The following is a 24733-nucleotide window of genomic DNA, read 5'->3' as shown; positions in this document are numbered from 1 at the left end:
GGTTTTGGCCTCTTGTTTTTCTTTTCACAAAATAGGATTCTGACCCCTTCCTCTCCCAAGGGTCTATGAGGTTAAATAAAAGAATGTTTATAAAGTAAGCTTTTTTTTTATTAAAAAGGTGCAGTTTCAACATTTTCAAACTATATTCTCAGCAGAGAAGGACTCTCAGTTATTATATTTACTCACACGGTGGTGCTGTCATACATATGTGCTTTCTCTTAGTGGAATCATCCCACGGCAGTGGGAGGTTTGGGAGGTTCTGTACAAGTCCTGTTTTCTGGAATGAGGAAAGAGGCCACAGACACCCTGCAAAAGGGAGCCAGGGCTGGCTGCCAAAGGCCACAGATACCCTCCTGTTGTGTGACAACCCCTGCCAATCTCCACTTCTGTGAGCTCTCTGCATGCTGGGACACCCCAGTAAGGTGTGAGGAGCTCTTGGGGTGCACTCCTCCTTCAGTGTAGAGGGGAAGGTGTCCCTCCTTTCCCACCCAAAGTAAACCTGGTTCTGCTCGTGTGTGCGCTGTAGGTGTTACCAAATGCTCTGAGTACACACCTTATGAAATGGCTTCAACCTCTCTCTTCATGCCCCTCTCCTCCCTTATTTTGGAGGATGAAATTCAGCTGGTCCTTCTCAGCCTTTTGTTGATAACAGCCATTTCTGTGCTGCCTGTTGCTATGAGTTTGGTGCTGCTCAGTCTCAGTGTTTCTCCCTCCTCTTCAGGCAAAGAAAGGGCACAGCACATTTCCAGAATTTATGTACTCTAATTCCAGTGATAAGACTACTGTGCATCTGGTGCTCAGTCTCCGCTGTGCAGGTTAGAGCACTTTGAACTGTAGGCAGGGGGACAAACCACCTGTCCCTGGGCAGTAGGACACAGTGGTTACTGCATAAAGTGTTACAGAGGCATCACCAGGCGCAGGAACACCAGTGACACCCCGATTAATCCTTACTCAAACACAGGCACGTGTCCCCTCTATCACTTTCTCTTAGGCAGCCCCAGAGTATGAGCCTTGCTGGTGGGGCATGCGTGGAGGTAGAAATGTGGTGGGAGGTGGAATTTTGGTAGATGTGATTGATTTACGACAGGAGTTTCCTTTACAGTCATAAGGGGAATTTTGCTTGGTCACAGCAAGTTTGAACCCTCATGAAACAGCCTGAATCATTCGAAGCTAAAATAAAACAGAGGGGGAGGGGCATGACCGTTAGGGGAAAAAAAAAAGTCAAAAAACACATTAAAATTGTTTCCCTTGGTGCTGACTTCTTACATGGAAATGTGTTCCAGAATAGCTCTGCTATGTAAGCCAACATTTGTTTTAAGATTTTTCATTGTCTTTTTTCCTCTCTTCCCCTTCTTCCCCTTGCCTTCCCGCTCTGCTCTGCAGATTTACACTGACTGGGCTAACCACTACCTAGCAAAATCTGGCCACAAGCGGTTGATCAAGGATTTGCAACAGGACATTGCAGATGGAGTTCTGCTAGCAGAAATCATCCAGATCATTGGTAAGACCAGGGCTGAGGGAAGCACTTCGAGCTGACTCCTTGCATGGGGGAATGTATAATTCAAGCTGAATGTATTTAACAATAAGAGGAACCCTGAATAATACAATTTGACTGGGTCCATATGTCTCTGATATTTGTGTGGTTCATCCTTGTCTTAATTAAAAAATATGTTTATGTGAGCATGTTTGGAAGTTGCTGTTTAACCATACTTTAAATGGCCAGAACTGTATCTTACACACTTTGAATTGTCAGAAATGAATGCTCCATTAAACCATATGTCTCCCATGTGTGCATTTTGTTAGTTGGAGTGGCTCATATTTTCTGGGATGCCTTGAAACTGTATCCTGACCCTGCAAAGACAATTGTGGAAGATTTCATGTCAGCAGTTATTTTGCAGGGGCTGAAGAATTAGCAGCGACCTCCTTCGCACTTCCCCCTTTGCATGATTTGGCATATGGAAGCAACTGCTGCTAACAAGAGTGTTGTTACTGTACAACTGAGCATTACTTAGAAAGGAGCTCTCTGTCAACAAAACCCTCTGCATTTTATTGCTGTGCCTTTTCTGCTTTTCTTCAGGTTTTTTTTTTCCTGTTTTGATTTTTAGGTTTTTGGGTTTGAGTTTTCTTCTTTTTTTTCTTTTTTTTTTTTTTCAAGGGGTTGGAAAGGAAAGTTTTATCTCATTGTTTACTTTTGCTTTTCCCCTCACTGTTTTTGTTTAGCAAATGAAAAGGTTGAAGATATCAATGGCTGTCCACGGAGCCAGTCTCAAATGGTAAGAATAAAATATATTTTTAGTTTGTGTTGGCACCACTCCACCTTCCTAAAATGCTTTTTATAAGGATTTTTATAAAATATTAATATTCTGTCCCATTTTTACCATAAAGTCCTAATTCTCATACAGATTCCTGATACTTATTTTCCACACATGCTTAATGTTTTTAATTTTGTTTTTATGCTAACTTTGGATTTTGAGATAACCTGGCAGCAAAACTTCATCACTTCTAATTAATCCAGAATTGCCTTATCAGACCTGTTCTTCTGAGGATCCAAATAATTTCATTTAGTTTCATTTTAAGGGCAGTAAATCCAAGAATAAATTATTAAGTGGAGTCTTTGTGTCTGGAAAACTGGTTTGATGAACAACACTTGCCAAATTGTTTTTAAATATAAATAGCCTTTTGGATTGTCCACTGTGAAGTCCAGTTAGATGAACTGACTCCAAGACTTTCAGAAATAGCCTTTTAGTCATATAGCTCTCTGAGCTATAGCTGGCAGCTGTCTAAAGACTTTTTAATACTCTCAGACAAGAAGCATTTAGTGACTGTGATTCATATGGAGTCTTATTAATCTTTTACTGTGTTTATGGCTATTCAACTACATTTAATAAGATGAAACCTCCTTAGAATACTGTGAAAGTGACAGACACAAAATCTGAGCCTCAGTAAAATCGCCATGCATTTATTGAATCATTTGCAATCCAAGTTATGTTCTCCCATGCTGAGGTCTTTGCCTTACTGCTCACATTCAAATAATATATAAATAAGGTGCATAACTGTAGCTGGCAAGGATTTTGGAGTATAGTGATTTGGTTGAACTTGCATAATAGCAAACTGCTGAAACTAGGTTTAAAAATGGAAATGAAATAGAAAAAAAAAGTGCATTTGTTCAGTGCATTTTTTAAAGGTGGAAGGTGTTTGCAGCATTTTTCTGCAAAGCGTCAAAAGTTAAGGGGAAAATTTTTGAATACTAGTGAAGTGAATCATGGGGCCTTTTGGTTCTTATTGTTCAAAAAATGGGCAGGTTTAGAATAAGATTTTTCTCTGACTTTCAGACTCTTTGAAACAGTCCATAGAAAGAATATACACGATTTCCATAATAATAGTTATTATTTTAATTACTCATATTACAGCAGCACCTAGCGGCCCTGGATGAGAACTTTGGAAACTCCAGCATGGAGCTCTAATATTACACACACAGATCAAGAGATAATCGCTCTCTACTTTAATCACATTAAAACTTGCCATTCCAGACAGGCAAGACAAGCAAGGAAACACAAAAGCACAGGGAAATTTTGTGATTTTCCAAGGTTTTATAAAAGTGGTTACTGGCCATCTACGACTGCTTAAGAACCCATCACTCTGCTGTCTATCGAGCTTCATTTCCATGAGAGAAAGATCAGCTGCAGAGAGAACTATTCACTCTAGCAATGTTAGCATCTCCAAAACAACATTGATGTACATTCCCTGTTGCACTTTTCTGTGGCAAAGGGATTCTGGATTTCATCTCTAGCTCCATGTAGATATGGAGGAAACGCAGACAGTGCATGCCCATGCTGCAGCAGTCCTTGTATCTCTCCTTGTGTCCATCTTTCTTCTCCCATCTCTCAGCTCAGCCAGGAGAAAGAATATGTTCCAGGTGCACTGGGTGTCAAACCAGGTGCCTTGAAAACTGCTGTGCATAGTCATACATCAGTGTTTGCATAGTGACTGAAGTGTGGCATTTAGCCACTTTAACTTCATGGTAATATATTTATTTATCCGTCCTTTGACGCAATCTCTTTACTGAATTGTTTCATCTCTACAGACTGATCAAACTATTTTCCTGCCTTTTCACATACCAGTTCCGTACTGCAGATTTCTAAACTGAGTTAGGAAATTTAAAATGTTCTGAAGTTAAAGTCATTCAAACTTGTCAGTTTTTGTCTCAGAGACCCCAGGTTTTGAACCTGCTCTCCATTTGTTTCCTGTGGGCTCTGCACTGGTCTAACTAGCCAAAGGCACAATTTTACTATATTTTCAGGTAAGTTTCCTTGGTAGCGCTCAATTTTGCTTAGCCCACTCAGTTAATGGTAGGGCAATTCTCTTCTTCTTATAGCAGTGGACTCTTAAGGTATTTGTGATATACAGGTAAAAATCCCAAAGATAGTAATCAAAGCTAGTTTGCATGCTGTATGTTTGAGATACACCAGTATATAGCAATATATCCTGTCAGAACTAGCTAGAACATCAGCCGTCAAACCAGGAACAGTCATAATAGTCTTTAATTTAAAAATTTTTAGTTAATAAACCTCAAGAATCCCACTACCCTCGTCTTGCACATATGTTTTCATAATCCTTGATCTCACAACTTGCAATTAAGGGGAAATGTTTTCTCTATTCATTTGATACCCTTTCCAGGAGGTCTTTGATACTCATTTTCAGGAGGTCTAAGATATTTTATTAGCTTTAAAAAGTTAGGGAGCACTGGCGTGGATTGTCTGCTGTTGGAAATTTTGATACTCTCTGTGGATTATATTGATGCCAGCTCATAATTAATCACTACCAATATTCCAAATTCTGTTCCACTTATAATCTGGTTTTCCTCTTGCCAATGCTATCATCTTTCAAGTGATTTTTGAGGCATCTCAATTCAGCTGTTACCTTAAATTGTAAACATATTTTAATGTTTATTTCAAATGTATATAAAATGCTTGGGGCTTAGTTTTCTTTTAGTTAGTTTTATTGCAATGTCTTGCACCCTATGCTCATTTTGGCACTGATATATAAATATACAGACAAGTTGAACTGGCTCCATAGGTCCAAGTTCATAAAAACTGAAAACCTGTGAAGCCTAGCAGCACCCAGTTTTTGCATAATTAGCATTACCAGGATTCATTATGCTCACTCATTTGATGTTGCACACAGAACCTGAGAATCTGAGAGGTACTGGGGAATAAATTATTTCATAGTCAAATCTCAGAAGCTTTAAATAAATGAAATTTGTAGGAGAATTAGGGAAGTTTATTTGTTTGCTGGGTCAGTCTATTGTAGTGAAAACATTTTAGTATTTCTTATTAATTTTTTTCATAAATATAATAAGGATTTTAACCTCTGTGTATTACAGCATATGTTGTCTGTTCAGAGTGTCATGTAGAGTCTGCCTATTTCTTCCTTACAGCTATGCTTTCAAGGAGAAAAAATAGAACCTCTAGTTTTTCCTCATCTCTTTGAATCCCTTCAATGGAAAATAATACCACATGAATTTCTATCTTTTCCTTGCACAAATTATTCCATAAATCTATCAATTAAGGACATTTCATACCTTTATTTAGAAAATAATGGAAGGATATATTATTCAAGGGTTCACTTTTTGATAAAATCTAAAGCTAATTCCTTTCTGCTTCTTTATAACCCATCTGTTTCTTTCATTTCTGTTTTAAGTACCCCCATCATTAGAAAAAATGAGATAGCCTTCTGGGTAGAAGATACGTTATAAATCATTTATCTAATTGTTCAAAGACAAAGAATTCAGGGTTGTTTGGGGTTTTTTTCTCCTGAAAAAATGATAAATAGAAAGGAAATTCTGCAATGTTTCAGCTTTTAACAAATCAAACACACAGTAAGCACACAAAACATACCAATTCAATCCATCCTGGGGTAGTTGGAGAAAATGCAAGAGTCAAAAGGTGTTGAACTGAAAATCCTTTAATGGTGACATTTGCAGTTTTGTTCGTAGTGACTTACAAAACTCACACAGTTCACAGTGCTGTCAGCAGCACAAATTGTAAAATAAATTCAAAGTTGACAAAAATTTTTAGTTTATTACACTGCAAGTTGATTTATCCTTCAGAGATTAATGTGCCTTAGTAGGTGTTTTTATTTAGAATTAGCTCTTGCTGCTTCCCACAAGAACTGTCTCTGCCAGTACCCATCTAGGTACAAAAACATCCTTAATTTTTTCTGGTAGCAGGGGTTTTCTCATAGTTATGATAGTGCTGGAGAGACCTTCCTTTTTAAAGAGTCTCCTAGTGTTGCATGCACTTCATGAAGACTATTTTTTATTTTGTCAGTCTGATCTTTGCCACAATTTTCTACATGTTTATAAAACCAAAGGTATTCATCAAAGGTATTTTTTGTGATTTAGAATACAGATATGTTGCAGACCCACAGAGAAAGTTGAGTTCACTGAAAATACAGGTCTTATTCTTCCTGGAAATCAGGGAGTGTAGTAAGTGTAGGAGCTGTAGAACATTGCCAAATTGATAGGAATCTTTAGTAAAAAACTTTATTTACCAGAGCTAGCACCCATTTTGGGTGAGCAGCGTTGTATCTCATATGTGAGAATTGGTGCAACTGTGTTTTGAGCTAATAAGATAATTTCTACAGCATAGTACTTGATTTTGTTAATAATGCCTTTAAAAAGGCATAAAATAATAAAAATAATAATAAAAAAATGTTTTGTACAAAAGGCAGAAGAATGCCAAAAATATTGCTTTACTGTAGGAGACTGAAGAAAAGTTGTGTACAATAACAAGAGGAAGGTGGAGTAGGTGGGTCAGTCTCTACTTTAACCAGGGAGCTTTTTCTATGAGAGAGAAAGTTAAAGTGTGTGAAAGACAAAGTTACTGTGTATGTACTGGTAGACTTTACTTTGTAATTTATTGTGCTAGAAGTGCTCTGTAGAGTTCCTGTAGTCCTGCAGAAGCCCGTGGTGGCTCCATCTCTGCTTGTATGCTTGGGTTTTTCTCTGGAGGAGGACAAGGTTGCAAGAGGATGGGGTGCATGCACATCTCTTCCTAACGTAGAGTCAGCCTGTGGATGGGAAAAATGAGTGGAAAGAACAACCACTAAAGTTGTTAAAGTGCCCTGTGTCCTTCAGACTTTCTCCGGCATGGACAGGCTGGGCAGACACTGTGGAGTAGCACATCCACACATGCCCAGCAATGGATATGTATCCAATATCTAAGGTTGAGAAAATAAGCGCGATATTTTGTGTCTAAAACTTGTTTGTGAAAAACAGGATAATTGTATATAAAGTCAGCATGGAGGGTTCTACTAAGGTTCATGAATTCCATGTGAAAATATGTGTGGTATGGTTGTGTGTAGGTCTTTGAGGAAAGGGAAGTCTGAAAATGTCATCCCTATGTTCACTGTCATGTGCGTCCAGTTTTGAACCGTGTAAGAATCTCCTGTCTTTGCTAGTTGTTGGTGAGATTGGCTATATGGATTCAAGATATGTTTTCTGTGCTTTGGAGCAGCTCCAGGTGCTTTGGAGCAGCTTCAGGTGAGCCTTCCACACAGATGTGACACAGGTGTGACAGATTGAAAAATATACAGAAATTTGGCTGTGTGAAGAAATATGGTCCCTTGGGAAACTGGGAATTCAATCTGAGTTTTGAAAACTAACCCCAGCTCTTTTAATATGTGGGCCAGTTTCTTCCTGCAGTGACAGATACAGGACCCCTTCTGACATCTGTACAACCCCCATATTGTCCACACTTTTGTGCAGCCTCAAGCCAGGTTTTTGTCTGTCTGGGAATTTCATGAGGACATTTTTCCCTCAGTGTAAATGAGCTTGTCCCCAAAAGTTTGCAAGCTCCCATGAACTGCATTTCTTCCTTGGACTTTTTTAGTCGTGGCAAAAACATCATGATCCCCATTCCCTGGGAAAATTGGGTTGTGGTCATGCACAGCTTATGTTCTTTGGTGTCCTGCCTCACAAGGATTTACTTACCTGTTAATTACACATTTCTGAATCCAGCTCTCATGGTTTGGCAAAATTAAGTCTTGTGCAAGTATTTTTTTGGGGGGAACTGTGAGTTAAATACACATTAGAGCTACACTGATAGCAAGCACTTCTTTTCACATTCTGGTCTCTTCTACCTTGCAATACTGGCAGCTCTAGGTGGAAGAGCAGACAAGGCCGATATAGCTCCATTATGAAAGGATATATGCGGATGTTTTTCTGTGAGGGAAATTACACTCCTCAGCCTGATACATGTTCAGGTTTCCCATTTCTGATGGCACTTTCAAGTATATTTTTTTCCTCAACTAGCTGTGTTCTGTGGGTTTCTTCACTAGGTAGGTGATTTACATTAAACTTTTAACCTTTCTGGGATTCCCAGAACCCAAGGGTCCAATACTGTCATAGACAGGAGCATGTCCTAACTAGCCTTCTGAAAATGCTTTCTTGGACAAGTCCTCTCATTTCCTAGGTAGGTTCAGGGTGTGATCTTTTTAAGAACTAATCCCATTCCCATGTCCTTCCCCAGTGACTGTCCTCAGCTGTTTGAGGGAAGAATTTCTTGCACATTTGACACATCCAGACATTCACAATCCAGTGTTCAGTGTACAATGTACAAGACGGCTTCAGAGCATTTGTTATTTGTTTGGCATTCAGTGAATGCTGAAACCAATTATCATTGAAGTCTCCCATATTTCAAACTCTTGAATCATGATTGATGAGTGCAGGACAATATTTTAGAAGCTGAACTTCAGTACTGGAGTTTCCTTCTTCATTTTAGATATCAACAAAGACATTTTATAAACTTGCATATGACTTGAAGGAGGCTCATTCCTTTTTTTATATAGTTTTCTGTGTCACAGAAATTTAAAAATTGTCTGGTAAAAAGCAATGCATGTAGATATATCTACAGCAACAATATGCAAAGAGATAATGCAAATTGAAGGATAGTTACAGGAAGTAACATCTTCATTAGTGTAGACATTTAAGTTTATTTTTTTTGTTCATAGATGAAATTAACTTGATATAATGACTAGAATAAAAATGAAAATGAGTGTATTAAGACTAGAGATATGTGTAATCTCAAAAGAAAAAAGATAAAAGCAATAATGAGGGTCTATATAAGAATGCATTTTGGGAATAATTGTGACTATATGAATAAAGAGACCAAAGAAAGGAAATAGAACAATTTCTGTAAGGGCAAAATTAAAGGTGTTAACAATGGTTGAATCTCAAGGATGTAGATGTTTGAATTCTTGTTTCAAGTTTTGCTGATAAGAGATTATTAATGTTATTAACACAGCCAGTTTGAGTAAGATGAGAGGCAAGCTGGTTTAGCATAGAACAGGAAGAGGAGGAATTCCAAGTGCTTTTGTAAACAAACCCTAAAATTTCCAGGAACTCAAGAGATTTAAGAGACAATTCAGATGGGATGACAGCTGGACAGACAGAGTAACAGTTGCCTTTTTGTGGTAGACCAAGCATATTTTTACTCTGAGAGAACAAGGAAACTGAGGAAGGGTTGGAAGAACTGCTGCAAGTGTGAGATTAGTAGAGAATAAAGAATAGAACACTTCATTCATCCTGCCTAAGAATGTAACTGTCTTAGAAAGGAAGGGGAGGAAATGGCAACAAAATCATCTTTTTTTGATATGGTGTGATTCTAGTTTGACTTTTTGTGAGACCTCTTTATTCTGCAGTGAAACAAGCAGTTCTCCTTATATTTAGTACATTACATTTGAGAACACTAAAAGGATCACAAGATTTATAACAATCTCTCTTCACAGAATAGCTTAGAGTTACTCACTGTGGTATCAGACACTGAGATACATACTCCCCTGAGTCACTCACATTTGACTGTTTGAAGCCATAAAAGAAAATGCTGTAGGAACACATCCTGAGTGTTATTTTACTAGGCTAGAAGTACATTATTCATGAAGTATAAATCATGTACTATTAGCCTTTTTGTTTACGCTTACAAATCCCTGGTGTTATTACTGTGTAGAATCATATGAGAATAACTCATCTAGATGTTAATGAAATAATAATGTAATGAAAAGTACACATATTGTGATGAATACTTACACAGTCTCCACGAAATCTACTGAGTCATTAGGTTATGGTTGGGTTTGCTTGGTTAGGACTGGAATTAGGGTCTTGTACATTTTGTTTCTCTAGACCAAGTCTTCCAAACACTAAAAAATCTTGTTCCTTAAAGTCAACTGTTTTCCCTCAATCACTGCCTTCCTTCTCCCTGTCCCCTCTGCAGCTCCTTGAAACCCACCTCCCCTCAACCTCTGTCAGGAATATGCCACTCATGTCCCTGAGATATGGCCGTCTCACCCATCTCTCTCTTCTACCCATCCTTCAGCTGTGTTTGTCAGGAATGTAAATCGATCAGAAACTTGATTCAGACTGTATTGAGAGGACATTCAGAGACTAAATGCTGCAGTATGCTTGAAGAGTTGCAGTCTACCATCTCTCCATTTCACCCATCTGTAGTTAGCTTTCCATGTTCTTCAATTTTTAGCTTTTTTTTTTTATGGTGGGTTTGTTTTTTTTTCCCTCAAAAATGTCATGTAAACATTCCCTGGAGTTTTGGATTAAAACAAATATATATTAGCAATGCTTATGCTTAGACAAAAAGGTGAGGAATAAATGGCCTTGAAACCTCCATTAATAGCAATACACTGAAAAGTCTTAACATAAACATGCAGTTAAAATACATACACACAAATTGACTATGACTTACATTCTAGAAAGCACCTGTTGTTATAAGACATTACAGATTTTTCCCAGATAGCAGCAGCAGATTACAGTAAACATGTCTGCTTCATGATGGTGTATTTTTATCATCTTCTATAGGGAGAGTATGTTATAAATACCAGGAATGTCTAGAATGTTTACTGGATTTAAAAATAGAGAAGAAAGTGCGTGATATTTATCTGAACAGCAAAAATGCATATTTAAGCTGAACAAGAAAATAAACAATGTATCTGAACTGCTTTTATTTTGCAATATAACCAAACAAGGCTTTCTGCTAATGTTGAGATTTTGTCAGCTTTTTAGATTTTTTCAAATGTCTGATTATTTTGGAACTGTGGCAAAATGCCAGTTCTCTTACAGTTATAGTTGAGGACTTCTATTTAAATATTTTCTAACCACTCCCACTTCTGCTTAGACTTTTGTAATTTTGAGTGCTGTATGTTATTCAGAGAAGGTTATTGCTCTGTGTCTGTGGAGCCTCGAGTTTCCTCAGAGAGGTAGGCTTTTCTCAAAAGAACATTTCTTAACACTGAGATGAAGTACCCAGGCCTTTCACTCATCCTTCCTCCTAAAATAATCTGCTGCTGCCTCTCCTGACAATGGAGAATTCTGAAGCTTCAGCAACATCTAAGTCTTGAGAAACCATGTGACCGTGTGTTTGAGTGTGTGGCTCACAAACATGGCCTCACATCTCTGTAAAGTACCTTGTGCAGCTCTGATTGAACTCTCAAAGATTTTATTCACTTCCAAAGGTATTTAAGCCACTCTAACTCTCATTTGTGAATCTAAGTTTGTGGGAGCTTTCAAAGGCTTGGAATTTTTGTATTATCTGGACAGCTGTGAGTGCACAAGAGGGCTGCTCTTCTACAGATTTGCCAGAACTAATATCTCTGTTCCTTAGGGTGAGTCCAGATTAAGTTTCAAAAAGAGCTTCTAGACAGATTTTTATAATTAGGCATTAAAGTCTGCAAACAATATATGAGGGCACACACCAAGTATGAGTACCATCAGCTTTTACTTGGTTGGGCTGGCAAATGCAGCTTCTGGGAAGATATTTTAATGGAGTTACAGGAACTGTGCAACTGTCCATAAAATGCTGTCTGTGGTGCAATGTGTAAAGCAGCAGAGGGTGCCAGAAAGCAACAAGTTGTGGCTTCCATTGTAATTAAAGGAACTAGCAGTGTTTGGGTGGAATGGGGTTTGCATTGCATGAGTTTAGCTGCAGAAGGGAAGGAAGAAGACACCTTTTCTGTAATTTTAACCACTTACATATGTTTAAAATTAAAATGAACACTATACAACAAATGATCATGGTTTTGGAGGTATTGTGTGGCACATTATGCCTAGGTGACAGTATTGGACACTCAGTCATCTTTTAACCACTGTACATACCTGGTATTTAAAAGTTTGGTCTTACAGCAAAGAGACTGCAAGACATGAGGCTAATAAAGTAACACAGAATGTCCTAGCAATCTAGTTGTTAATTACAGACTAATGTGGCAACAAAAACTATCCTTTCTTACTGCCTTTAAAATTATGATGTGTATTAGAAAGTCTTGACAACCTCTCCCTGCTCTCCTGTTAGAAAGTAAAATATCAAAAATTTGCTTACTCAAAAAGTTCGTTTTTCAACAGTATTGCATTACTTCCAGAATATAATACAATTACAATGTTAGAAAAGGAAGAGAAAGAATGAAAGTAGGTGCGTATTGAAACTACTGTGATCTGTCCAGATGTATTTTTTCACTTTGCCCTTGATCTTTGCTGGAACAGAAGCTGCCTACATCTGCTGCAGCTTAGTGTGAGCCTGTTTCATGGAAAGAATGCCAAATCTACTTGATTTTACAGTGTCTTTTACATACTCACCATTTTGGAGTCCATTGGCTTTTATGCACACTAACCCGCTTGTGCTTTTATATGCCCTTAATTATATTCCAAGAACAAACTCCTCTTTGAACCCTGCTGCAAATCCCTTCCCCTTACAGCCTCTCCCCAATGTGCTGTTGCTGGCACACGTGACTAGCACACAGCAGTGGTCCATCAGGTCAATATTCCCTCTCTGACAACAACAATGTCAGGGGTGACTTAAAAAGAGCAATTGACCCTGGCATTTTTTTTTCCTTCATTCTCCTCCTGTTAATCCAACATCTAAAGTGTTAGGGAGTTAGAATGCACTTCTTTGCTTGCTCTTTCAGTATATATTTATGCACTTGTGTTGTAATCACCATATATTCCATGAAATGTCAAAATGAAACATGCTGTATTTGTCAGAAAATGTCTCATGTTCTTCACGATGTCTGTCCACAGCATAGGACCAGATAGAGAGTAGTCATGGAATAACTGCTCTGCCAGCCTTCTCCTGCAGTCAAGAGCCCATGGATCTGACCACTCTGAAGTGGCATCAGATAGCATGAGTCACCTGAAATTCTGTGTTAGTAAAGGTTTTGACAAACTTTGAACTGGAGTTAAATACTTATGTTATTTCTAAATATAAACCTTGTTACAGCTGGTGACCCCATGATAGGCAACGCTATTAAGGTGCAGATGGGTAAATTGGCTTAAATTAACTGTAGAACAAGCAAGTTATCACAAAGGCTGCTTATTTCAAAAGCATTAAATAATCCCTTTTCATGTAAAGGCTTTTGATGAAGTTAATTAAAATAATAACACAATCTTCTCATTTTATTTTTTATGTAACTTGTCTGTTTAAATCCACTAAGACCTGAAACTTAATACATAAATAGAGTACAGTACAACCATTTTTGTTTCAGCAGAAATAAATAGTATAAATATAAATATAGTAATCTCTTTGGCAGCTTTCTAATGTGCAGGAATTATTTAAAACACTCGCAGTCTGAGAAGTCTGCTGACCATATGATCAACAGATGACCACATAACATAAATCAGAGGTATACTTATTTAGAGTTGAACTTATTTTAAGTTGGCCCAGTGTCTGGATACGTATTAGTCTGGGCAGGGTTCATTTTCAGTGTCTGTTCAAGATACTATTTTTTCTTGTTGGGACTTGGTTGTATTCAATCTCACGAGCTGATCAGAAACATTTTTTGCCTTTTTGATAGCTTATATCGGCTTAAAGCATTTGTTTACCTATGCAGTTCCTAGCGACTTTCAAGTGGCGTCCGGACCAAAACCAGAACTGCAAAGTTCTGAAAGGTGAATATGAACAGTCTTCCCAAAAGAGAAATATATTTGTATTTTAGCTTGTAACTTTTGGCAGTCTTTAATTCTATAACAATTAGTTTATATTTTGTTTAGGCTTGTATTTGCAGCTAATTAGAACCTTGTTTGGATTATTCATACCTCTTGATTCTTCAGCATTTCTTTGAAATTACAGTGGGAATGTACAAATGGCTTTTTCCTCTAGGGGAAAAAGATCACCACAAGAATTTTATTTTTCCTGTGGTTTCCACATTTAAGAACTGAGACCTATTTGCATGTAATAGTTCATATGATTTTTTTTTTAATAAATAGTAGTTCATGGAGTTAGATAGTTATAGTCTTCTGTATTCTAGCTGTACCCATAACTAACTAACCAGCATCCAGCCCTGTGAGCTGTTTTGCCTGTCACACAAATTTTCTCAGTAATTCCTCCTAATAACAACTCTAAATTAGGTGTTTGTTGTTTTTTTTTTTGGTAAGAGCTCTTACTTAGTTCACAGGCAGATCAGCAGTAACACTCCAGGGTAAACATATGTGCAAGGGTGTTTTCACAGTTCTTGTATATATAAAGCTTCTATTTGGATTTCTTGCCATAAACAGTTTTGAAAGATTTAGATTGTTGCATCATGTGAATTAATGTATTTGAAGATATGTTCCCCTCTAAAGGCCCTCTAAAGTGCTTATTTTTTTCCACGAAATACTGGCAGTGTTTTGGAACTTTAAAACACTTGGATAACTATTTAAAAAAATGTTTCCTTGTACACTTTACACTTCATTGGCTGCAATTGGAAGTGACTTGTCAACAAGCCCTAAGTGCTTGTTAAGGCTTCATTTTATAGGCCTGAGCACTTCTGATATTTCTCTTATAGGATTTTGCTGAGAACTCAAGAAAAAAAGTCTGACCCTGGTGAGCTTACAGGCAGATACCCCACTGCCTTCTGTGGTTCCAGGTGCTTTTATTGTCCCTGACCAAGAATCTAGACACGAGATCTCATGAAAATGTGGAAAATTCTTTCTCACATAGCTGTGAGAAAATGGAAGAGACAGGCTAGCATGAAAGCTGTTTAGAAGTGTGGCATGAAAACATATACAGCATGGCCTCATATTCCTATGTATATCGTGCTAAACGTGCTTTGAAAAGCACTGCTCAGGTACACTAGCAAAAGTGAAAGCCTGAATGAGAGTCTCTTTTATTGTCCCTGTGAGTTTTAAAGATGTCTGTTTTAACCTGAATGGTTTTAATAACCCGTGACGTCAATTCACTATTAGGTTTTTTGTCTTTTTCTTTAGGGCTTAGATCAATTTGAGTAAGTAATAAGAAAACTGAACATAGAGGAAAACTAGTAACTTATGCAGTCTCATGCATATATTCTCAAGGACTTTAAGTTCCAGCTGGAGGACCAGCCACATAACCTTAGTCCTACAGAAAACTCTGGGCTGTACTTTTAGAGGTTGCTAATAACAAGCATTTTTTATCATTTTTCTTTTGGTGAGCTCAATGTTCTACAAATACTGTATGTTCTATAAGTTCTGTAACTATTCCCAGGGTAATATGAAAAATATATCTAATTAAAAAAAAAACTTAGAATATTCATAAATTCAAAAGGCCAGACGGATAGGAGCAAAGTGTTAGTGTCTCTCCTGTACAAGCTGTAGCATTATGACTTCTAGTGTAGTCAAGAGGGAGGGTTCAGAAAGCACGCAGTGCATCTGGATGGATTCCAGTTCCAAGTTCAAAAGATGAAGTGAAATGCCTCGTAGTTTACTTGTTTACTTATTTTTTAAAGGATTCATTCCGTCACTGGTTGTACTGCCCTTATTTCTAAAAGCTGCTTTTTTGAGTGAGCTGAATGAAGTTGCTATGCACTAAGTAATGGTGAAGGAGAGAACTGGAAGTCTTTCAAAGGTTTAATTAAATCTAATAAATGAAGACTCTGTTGTAGACTCTCTTTTGACCTAATGGAGAGAACCTCCTCTGTTTTAAAGAAGTGTGTCTTTTCGCATTGCCCTCCAGTTTTCAGAAGTTGCCAAGTTCCATAAATATTTAGACACTGGTACCTTGCTGACTCAGAAGTGTTGCATAATTAAAAAAAAAAGATTGTAAAAAGCCTCAGTAGAGTAGAGCATTGCTTTAAGAAAAGCTGTGTTTAAATAGAGTTCTTTTTATCATTGCCTTAAAAAAAGGTCCTCCCAGGGTAGTATTTATCTTCAATTTGGTGTTCTTAGTGCATGTATAAGGTTCTTTCATGATGCTGGTGTCCTCAGGCCTGTTGAGATGAGTGTTTTGAAGTAGCAAGTTACTTGCAGACACTGGAAGAGAATTTTTCTTTTTACTTTTTCTGCTGTGCAGCCATATTTGGCTTTCTAAGAAATTCATGCAACACACTGAAATACATCCATGGTTTTCTGAGGTCAAACCCAGCACTATATTCCAATCAAAAATCCAAACTTTCTTTCTCACAATTTCTGTTATAGTAGCTCAGTAGCATTTCAGAAATTACCATTACTGCATTTTGTGCTTTACAATGTCTGCTGCAGAGACTACTGTATAAAAATGGGGAGAGCAAATGCAGACACGAAAAGAAACAGAAAGAGTGAGTAAAAAAGTGGAGAAGCAAGCTCATATCACATCTCTTTATACAGATGATCAGAGTAAAGTTTTACATTCTTCTCTAATGTGGTGGAAGGTCTTTGTGGATAGAGCGTGTTTTGGTTTTTTATGAAAATGACCAGCAGATGTTTATAATGATCTGTTTGGCCATCTAAAAATTATGGATAGAATTGTTTTTTATTTAGAATTACTAAATTTTTCCTTAATTTGATGATGTGTACAGACAGAAACAAAACGCATTCTGTACTTGCCATTACAGAAATTATCTCACATTCACTCTAAGGTTTCCAAGCACCAAGTGAGGGGTTAGGTGAAATAATTTGCAACACCAATTGTCTCTTTTGTGTTCCTGACAGGACTGACAGTAATTCATGCCAGAAGGGATCCAATTCCCACTGTACCATTTTCTTAAAAACAATACACACCCCAGCTCATGCTTTGACCTCAGTAGTGACCTAATGCATTCTTTTATCAGCAGGTCAGTACATATGTCTGTTGAATTCTCCAAGTACTTGAGAAGTTAATTTGTTTTCACATTTCTGGGTTTACTGGTCATATTTCGTGTTTGGACTGCATGTTGGAAGAATTTGATGTGCGTGTTCCTTAATATCTGTTCGAAAAGGAAGTGGAAGCTATTTCAGTTTTAAATAAGATTGTCATTTTTCCCTCAAAAAATAACTAATAATTAAATAACTCCAGCATAATTTCCTAAAAATTTTTGCCTGGGAGGCCTTCTACATACCAGTAGTTATTATTCTCTAAGGTAAAATTCTCCCCAAATGCCTCCAGTAAATCAGTTTTTAATTTGCATGTATGATCTCTTATTGCAAAGTCAATGCTTTGTTTGGAACAGTTTTCTGGAGTGAAGCTACATGGTTCACTGATAGATATTTTTATTAAATGCTTCTTAAATTATTCTGTTGCAAATAATGAGGAGTTTGCTACAGTAGAATTAAGCCAAATGTGTCTGCATGTCAGTATATTCTACTTAACTCCCTAAAATATGTCATAATTTTGATAGAAATATGGAATGTTCCTTAATCTAGGCCACATGCAACAGCAAGTCAGCAGAATGCACGAAACATCTCCCAGCAGGACTGTTTAACACCTGTTTTATTTGGGTGGGTTTTCTAATTTACACCACCCGTGGAAAATTGACATTACCTTCCAGTGTAGTCACAAAAAGTTATTCCAATAAGCTGCCATGGCAGGAGCTTATGGGAAAAAAGTTAGCAGAAAATGAATAACATGATTTTTGAGAGCTTGTTTACCTCCTAATTTTCCCTTTCTTCAAATTTCTGCATTTCTACAAAGGAAACTGAGAATTCATGGCAAATTTCATTCAGTCTCAGTAGTCTGTGGCCAAGGGAACTGTGTAACATGCAGCCTGCCATACGAGCATCTTCCACAGAGACTGGAAATGTAAAACAGCTTCCTCACAAAAGGCATTGCAAGTTTTGCATTACTCTGGGCCACATTTCTTCCCATTGCATTTGCTTTCAGATTTGGAAGAATTTGTGTGTATTCTCTGCTCTTCAAAGTGTCCTTATTTCATAGTATTGGTTAAAAAAAAATATTTTTATTACACAGTAATACTTTATACACTTTCTTCACAAGGAAACTTTATGGAAATATACAACTTCTAGACAATCTTGCTCAAATTTTAAAATCTGTTATTAATTTATTCTGAACATATTTATAAGTTAACAAAGACATACAATTTTGAATATTCAAGAGACAAGAAAGGAGATCTCTTTCTGTCACTTGTGTTTAAACTAGTTTAAACTGCACTATATATATATGCACTACATATCTATCTATATCTATAGATCTATATATAATAGCCAGCTTGCTTGTGATAGTTCAATTATAATGCTTGCTAAATGAGCCCATATGAATCTATTTCACATTGTTCCCTTTGAAACTGTACTCTTAAATTTAGAAAAGGATCCTCCCTTTTACAATACCTATGAATCTGCTATTATGGATAACATACAACAGTACAGTGTAGTGAAAATGATATGACAGCTTTGCAAGTAAAATTTATTGACAACTTTACGCAGAAAGCAGGTACATCAACAACAGTGGTAAATGGAATGGAACACGTGACATAGAAGATGCTCCTTATATTGTTTGACGTTATTGATTGGTATTTTTACAAATAATTTAAATTAATCTTACCATGTTATAACAAATAAATCATAGTTGCTTACTTTTTATGGATTAGATAAATTTTATCCCACAGGACATGTACAATTATGAAGGCATTAGGACTTTTTTATATCTTAATTATTTTACCAGTTGCACATTTTTGTAAAGATATGGACAGAATTTCAGGTAAGCTGAACATCTGTCTTATAGTGAAGGACAAGGAACTCTCACTACTGAACATTGTTTAAGTGATCATTTAAGAATTACCTGGACTCACAAACAGTGTTGAATGTTCAGCATTTGTAGAATAGATAGGCAGGAAGATAAGAACATTGGATTGGGTATCCATTTTGGCATACCAATTTTAATCTAGATGGTGCTTTTGACCTCTTTGGCTGGACCTCTTTAGCATAAGTCAGCTATTCAAAATTAATTTCTGCACCTAATACTCATCCTTAGAAAATCATAGTGCATATAGATATGTATAAAGCAGACATGCTCATAAGTAGTGAGCAGTGTGTTGCATTATCACTGAAATGGAGCAAGGTCTTGACTTGTTTGATGTTTATTTATTGGTGAAGGAAGTATTTGAAATATGGCCATTTGTAAATAGTGAAAAAAGCTAAATGTCCACCTGCCTAGTTTATGAAGCCTGGTTTATCAAGCCTGGTTTTGTTAAATAATCTGAATGATAAAACTGAGGAGAAAAACATAGCACTATAAATCAGCAAATATTTTCTATTTCTCTGTCTTGTAACTAAAGGTAAAGCTGTTTGTTTTAAGGACTGGCAGAACATAAATACAAACTAGTGAAACCATCTGGGAAGAAAACCCAGAAGGAATAAAATGACAAAGCAAACCAAAAATCTGGGTGTTTCCCACGCGACAAGTGAGTTGTCAACAGGTCACTATGTGCAATGGATGAGTCATTTAAGAACAGAAAGTGAAATAATCTTGTCCTTTTAAATCTCTGAGAACACCTATGAGTGTAGCAGGTTGTGAAAGTTTACACGTTTTCCCAAAGAATAGTCTGTTTATGTAGTGTGTGTATGAGGATTATCCATGTATTTGTGAGAGTGTACATGACCAATTCTCTTACTGCTATTAGACGTGGGAAATCAGAGTTTAGGCCATTTCCACCTTGAAATACTTTTCAGTGTCTTCCAGAGCATTCTGCATAGCTAAATCTATATGTTAAGTTTAGTTCTCTTACCAACTCCAACATGTGCATCAAAAATTATTTTATTTACTCATGAAGACATCTTGGTTGCTTGCCTGAATCTCTGATCTTTCTAGAGCCTGCAATTGATCACTGGCACTTCACCTACTAAGTAAGCAGCCAGAAAAAGCTCATGTGTCTCCGTACATGACTGATTCCTGTTGAAATGAGACAAATAGTATCTGCTTTTACATTCTTTAAATTTTAATAATTTTAAGCAACATGTGAATTGTAAATATTTAGCGTCCAGGTTGCCTGCCACCTGTGAGGCCTGCGTTTTATTTGATATTGATTGTTCTAGTGCTACAGAACTTGAAAGAGAAGGATGTATGTAGCAACAGAAATATATTTTCTAATTCTGCATTCATTTAAATCCTCCACAAATTGTGTTAGTGATGAATATCTATGCAAGAGGAAGATTCAAATCATGCCTCTCAAATCAGGTTAATACTCCAAGGACATTTAGGAAGAAACATGCTGGTAAAGTGTATTTGAAATACAATTATTGTGACACACACTATCTCATACCATAATACCAATCTCAAAGAAATACTATTTATTATTTGCAACTGAAAAAGCACCAAATGCTGAAAAGTTTTGTGGAGTTCCTTTTCTCTGAAAAGTGAGTATGTATGTGATCCTCTGAATTTCTATGGAATACTATTTCCATGGATGTCCAACCATCAACAACATTATGAAACTTCTACAGGGGACATCCTTTGCCAAATTTTATCTGGGAATTGGGTCACAAATCAGAATGTCAAAACACACACATGGAAGATAGCATGAATGAAGTGCTAACAGAAATTAATGTTCTACTTTTGCTATCAAAGAAGAGTATTTAAGAGCATATATGTATAGAAAATCAATGTGGTTATAATAGGTTGTCATTTTTATAAAGGTGTCCCATTCTTCAGGAAGAATCCAGCTCAGAGTAGGTGAACAGTAGCTAACTAGTTACTAACTAGTGTGTCTACATGTTCTTGTAAACTATATTGTCATAAAATTAATAAAAGGGAGTTAGTCAAAGCATGATTTTTTTTGAGCTTCTTATACACACAGAGGAACATAATGCTGTGTTAGTCATAATTATATGTCTTCTGAGCATGCCACAATTAAATTTATTTTTGGAAGTGAAGAAAGTGTCATTCAGACAAAGAAGATGAAAACTAATCTTGGCAGCATCAAAAATAATAGAAATAAATAGACATATTCTATGTGTTGAGTCTGGTGAGTACATCCCACAAATGAGCTCTTCTCGTAAGTCAGCTGGGTATTAAGTACTCCTATTTATCATGCAAGACCTGCAAGTCCCCCAGTCTGATTTAGTGACTTATTTCTGTCAATAAATTTCAGATGGCTTTCAGTCAAAAGCAGGTTACCCACAGCTATGCGATATCATATGTGTCAACATATTTCCAATGTATCTTCTCTGCATGCCACCTAATCCATTAATATCAGAACTGTGACATTACTGTTTATTTGCTCATCATCATAGGAACTGTATCCCCTTAAATGTCAGTGTAAAAATACATTGGAGATCACTAATATTTATGGTGTTAAGTATTCCAGGCACTTTTTTCATCATGCTATGTGTATGAATACTATCAAAAGGATCAGATTTATGAAGAAAGGTTAATTTATTGTAAGCATAACCCACTAGGATTAAATTAAAAAGTATTAAATGATGTTATCTACCTGATGATGCCAACAAACTAATTCCTAAATTATCATCATCTTAGCCAAGTGTATCTTCACCTGCAATGTAGCTGGAGCTACGTTTCAGAATTTGACACAATATCCTTGAGTTTTGATATGGAAGTGATTAGGTTTCAGAATTAGGTTTTGTTTCCTCTGAAAAGCAATTTCATGTAGTGTTGATTGACTTTTAACATGGCTAATTGAATAGCTAAGTGGCAAATATCTATATGGCAATGAAGGTTTATAATATTGTAATTTACTTACACTATTTATAGTTGTTAAGGTTTTTAATGTTGAAGTTCTGCTATTCACTATGATGCATTTATTCCACTATTTTGAATCTTTAATATAAAATAAGAGCCTTGGAAAAAAATAAAAATCAGGGATTGACAGCAGTGGAGAACTTTATCCACAGCAACAGTCTGATCTTGGCAGCAACATGTACCTGTACAAGCAAATTTGGAAATTTGAGACTCTTCTCTATCGCGATATGTAAGATTTGGAGTCAATCTGTATATCCAGAATTCTGTACTATAATGAGGAATATCTTCTGCTACAATACCTTGTAGTTCTCATGACACAACACACTATCATGATAAACATAATCTCTGCTATAAACTAGTTCTTTCTGCAAGCAAAATTCACTACAGGATTGTGGTCGTATGTAAGGTACAAAATTTGTCTGGTGTCTATGATGTGTTACACCACAAAATCTTCAGCCACTGATATATGAGCAACAGAATTCTATACACACAGTGTCAGCTCTAGGAGGAGTTTACCCCAGTGAATAACTACTTATATAAACATGGACTTCAGGAATTCATACCACTCTTGATTGAAACAGTACTGAGGAATGGAAGCTGCTTGAAATCTCTTGGAACTTTTGTAATTACAAAATTACTCTCATCTGTGAGTGAGTTTGAAGAAAAAGTGTTTGGGGCTGCTTGGGTTTGAGTTCAAAGAATAACTGTGGTTTTCCAGGGGAAGAAGTAGGTAATTAAAGCAATATTTAGAGACACACTGAGAGCTTCAAAATGGGACAATTTTAAGCCTAACATTTTCTAGACGGGAGTGGAAAGAAAATGAAAATAACCCAAAAATGTATTAATGCATGTCTCATTGAATGCCCAAAGAGTTTCTGAGAGTTGTATAGTAACTGCAGTTATTATCAGAAAACTGACTGCTAGAGTTGTTTCCTGACATTTTCAGGGTATTGTGGGCCTGTGAGTTGCCACACCAAACTTGCTCAAGTCACAAGTCAAAACAAGACTTTATTATAAGGCTAACAGTGCAACCCCAGTCTATTGTCTGAAAGTTGGCCACTGCTATTGCTTCATACACCCCTACCAAAAGGGTGACTTTGGACTCAGGCTTCTGTTACACTTCTCTTGGTGAACTCTGAATTTGCTTTGTAGTTCTGCAGCATACTGAGTCATTGGTGTTAGGGTAATGATTAGTTTTTTCTGAGAGTTTAAGAGACATGACTTCAAAGACACATGCTGTAAAAGTAGACATGTAAAGTAACCAGTGCTATTTCTGTAGGATATTTTTCACTAAATGTATGCATGTGAAGGTTTAGGTATCAGGCTTATTATTTACTAGATATTCGGTATTGCAGATGGATATTGAGATGTTTTTACATTAGGCCTTAAATATTCTCCAGTGAACTAGGTCTCCTGAACTACTGCAGAGGGGGCATGTTCATTATCAAAAATTACTTGATTAAACTAGAATATGTGTTAAGAAATATTGTTCCAGTTATTTGGAGATGGGTGATGTATTGTACTGATTTTTCTTTCTTTTTTTTTTCCTTTTTTTCCCCTCCCTTTGACTTTCAGTACTAATTTATATAGCAGAATTTCCCATCTTTGAAGTAAATGATACTGCATTATGGTTGATTTGAAAGTCCAAAGACACAATAAGTTATACAGCTAATAGCCCAACAAATCTTCATTTCTTTTCAATTCTTCAGAGCAGAAAAATTTCCGTTCAAAGATTTTTTCTTACTTAGTTGGCATTGTTTCAAGGTTGAGTAGAAATATTCTCTTCATGTGCACTATTTTCTCAGCCGATGCAGGGGTGTAGTTAGAGGTCAGTGCTGAGCCAGCCCAGTGCCTTGCCACTGCCACCAGGAGTGGCACCATCTGCCTTGTCCCTCCTTCCCAGCTCCCCTTTCCTCTCCCAAACCAGGCTTTACCCAGGCTGGGACACGCCCTCCCCTCTGCTGGCTCCAGTGCTTATCTGGCTGCACGGGAGACTGGAATGACTGAAATCCCTTTGCCTTTTTGCTGGGTGAGTTCTCTTGCGTGGAGCCAGCTCCTGGTGTGCTCAGAGAAGTGCTGAAGCCCAGCAGCAGCAGGGTTCTCAGGAGGAGGAGGAGGTGAGGAAGAATCAGATCTTCCTATTTTAGCTGCAGCCAACTTGAGACTAATTTAGCTGTGTCACGTCTCTATGGCTTAACAAAATTACCTAGTTAATTTGGGGTTTTTTCGTGGTGTAAAACTATACAAACATTTAAGAAAATGACAGTTAATGCCTGGGTTACCACAGTTACTGTGCTGGGCCAGAGCTAGAGTAATCCCATTGATTTTAGGATGGTTATTCCATATTGAAAACTGTGAAAATTGTGACACCCATCAAACTGATTTATGAAATCTTTATGGTAGACCCCATTTTTTTAGTAAATTTCACTACTTTAGCTGCAGACGTTGAGTTTTGGTTTTCTTCTGTAATTGACTCAGTAAAGAGATAGTTTACCATTCACTGTAAATGTTAGCATGCTCTTGAAATCAAGGTTTGAAAAAGACTTCTAAAAATATATTTAGTAGTGTATTGACCTTTATGGTCCTTGAAGAACATATCTAAATATTTTACAGGTGTTTATAAATTTACACATTTATATCCATGAATCAAGACAGTCTGTAGACTCATAATATATATTTCTAGGGTCAGCAGTAGAGAGAATATTTATATCCTTTTAGCTACTACCATTTCCAGAGAACAGTGGCAGAACTCCAATATAGACAGAGGTCAGCAGTCAAATACCTTCTTAGGTGAGAAAAGATACTGCCAAGGATCAAGTAGTTTTCATTCAAAGAGTGAA

At 36.8% G+C, this 24733-nt stretch overlaps 1 protein-coding gene across 7 annotated transcripts in view; it reads left to right on the top strand.

The window, feature by feature from the left end:
• NAV3 (neuron navigator 3) overlaps nucleotides 1–24733 on the top strand; it is a 508468-nt gene that overhangs the window by 325904 nt on the left and 157831 nt on the right. For all 7 annotated transcript variants that reach the window (XM_088054865.1, XM_088054867.1, XM_088054866.1 and 4 more), the window contains 2 exons: nucleotides 1384–1501; nucleotides 2221–2273. In XM_088054865.1, the coding sequence (XP_087910991.1) occupies nucleotides 1384–1501; nucleotides 2221–2273 (171 nt within the window). The remainder of the gene's footprint in view (nucleotides 1–1383; nucleotides 1502–2220; nucleotides 2274–24733) is intronic.

This window comes from Pseudopodoces humilis, chromosome 5 (genome assembly GCF_049639895.1).
Source record: "Pseudopodoces humilis isolate 2021_Gansu_Grassland_sample_001 chromosome 5, ASM4963989v1, whole genome shotgun sequence".
Classification (NCBI taxonomy): Eukaryota; Metazoa; Chordata; class Aves; order Passeriformes; family Paridae; genus Pseudopodoces; species Pseudopodoces humilis.
Note: the sequence above shows the minus strand (reverse complement) of the source record. Positions and strands in the feature narration are given on the sequence as shown.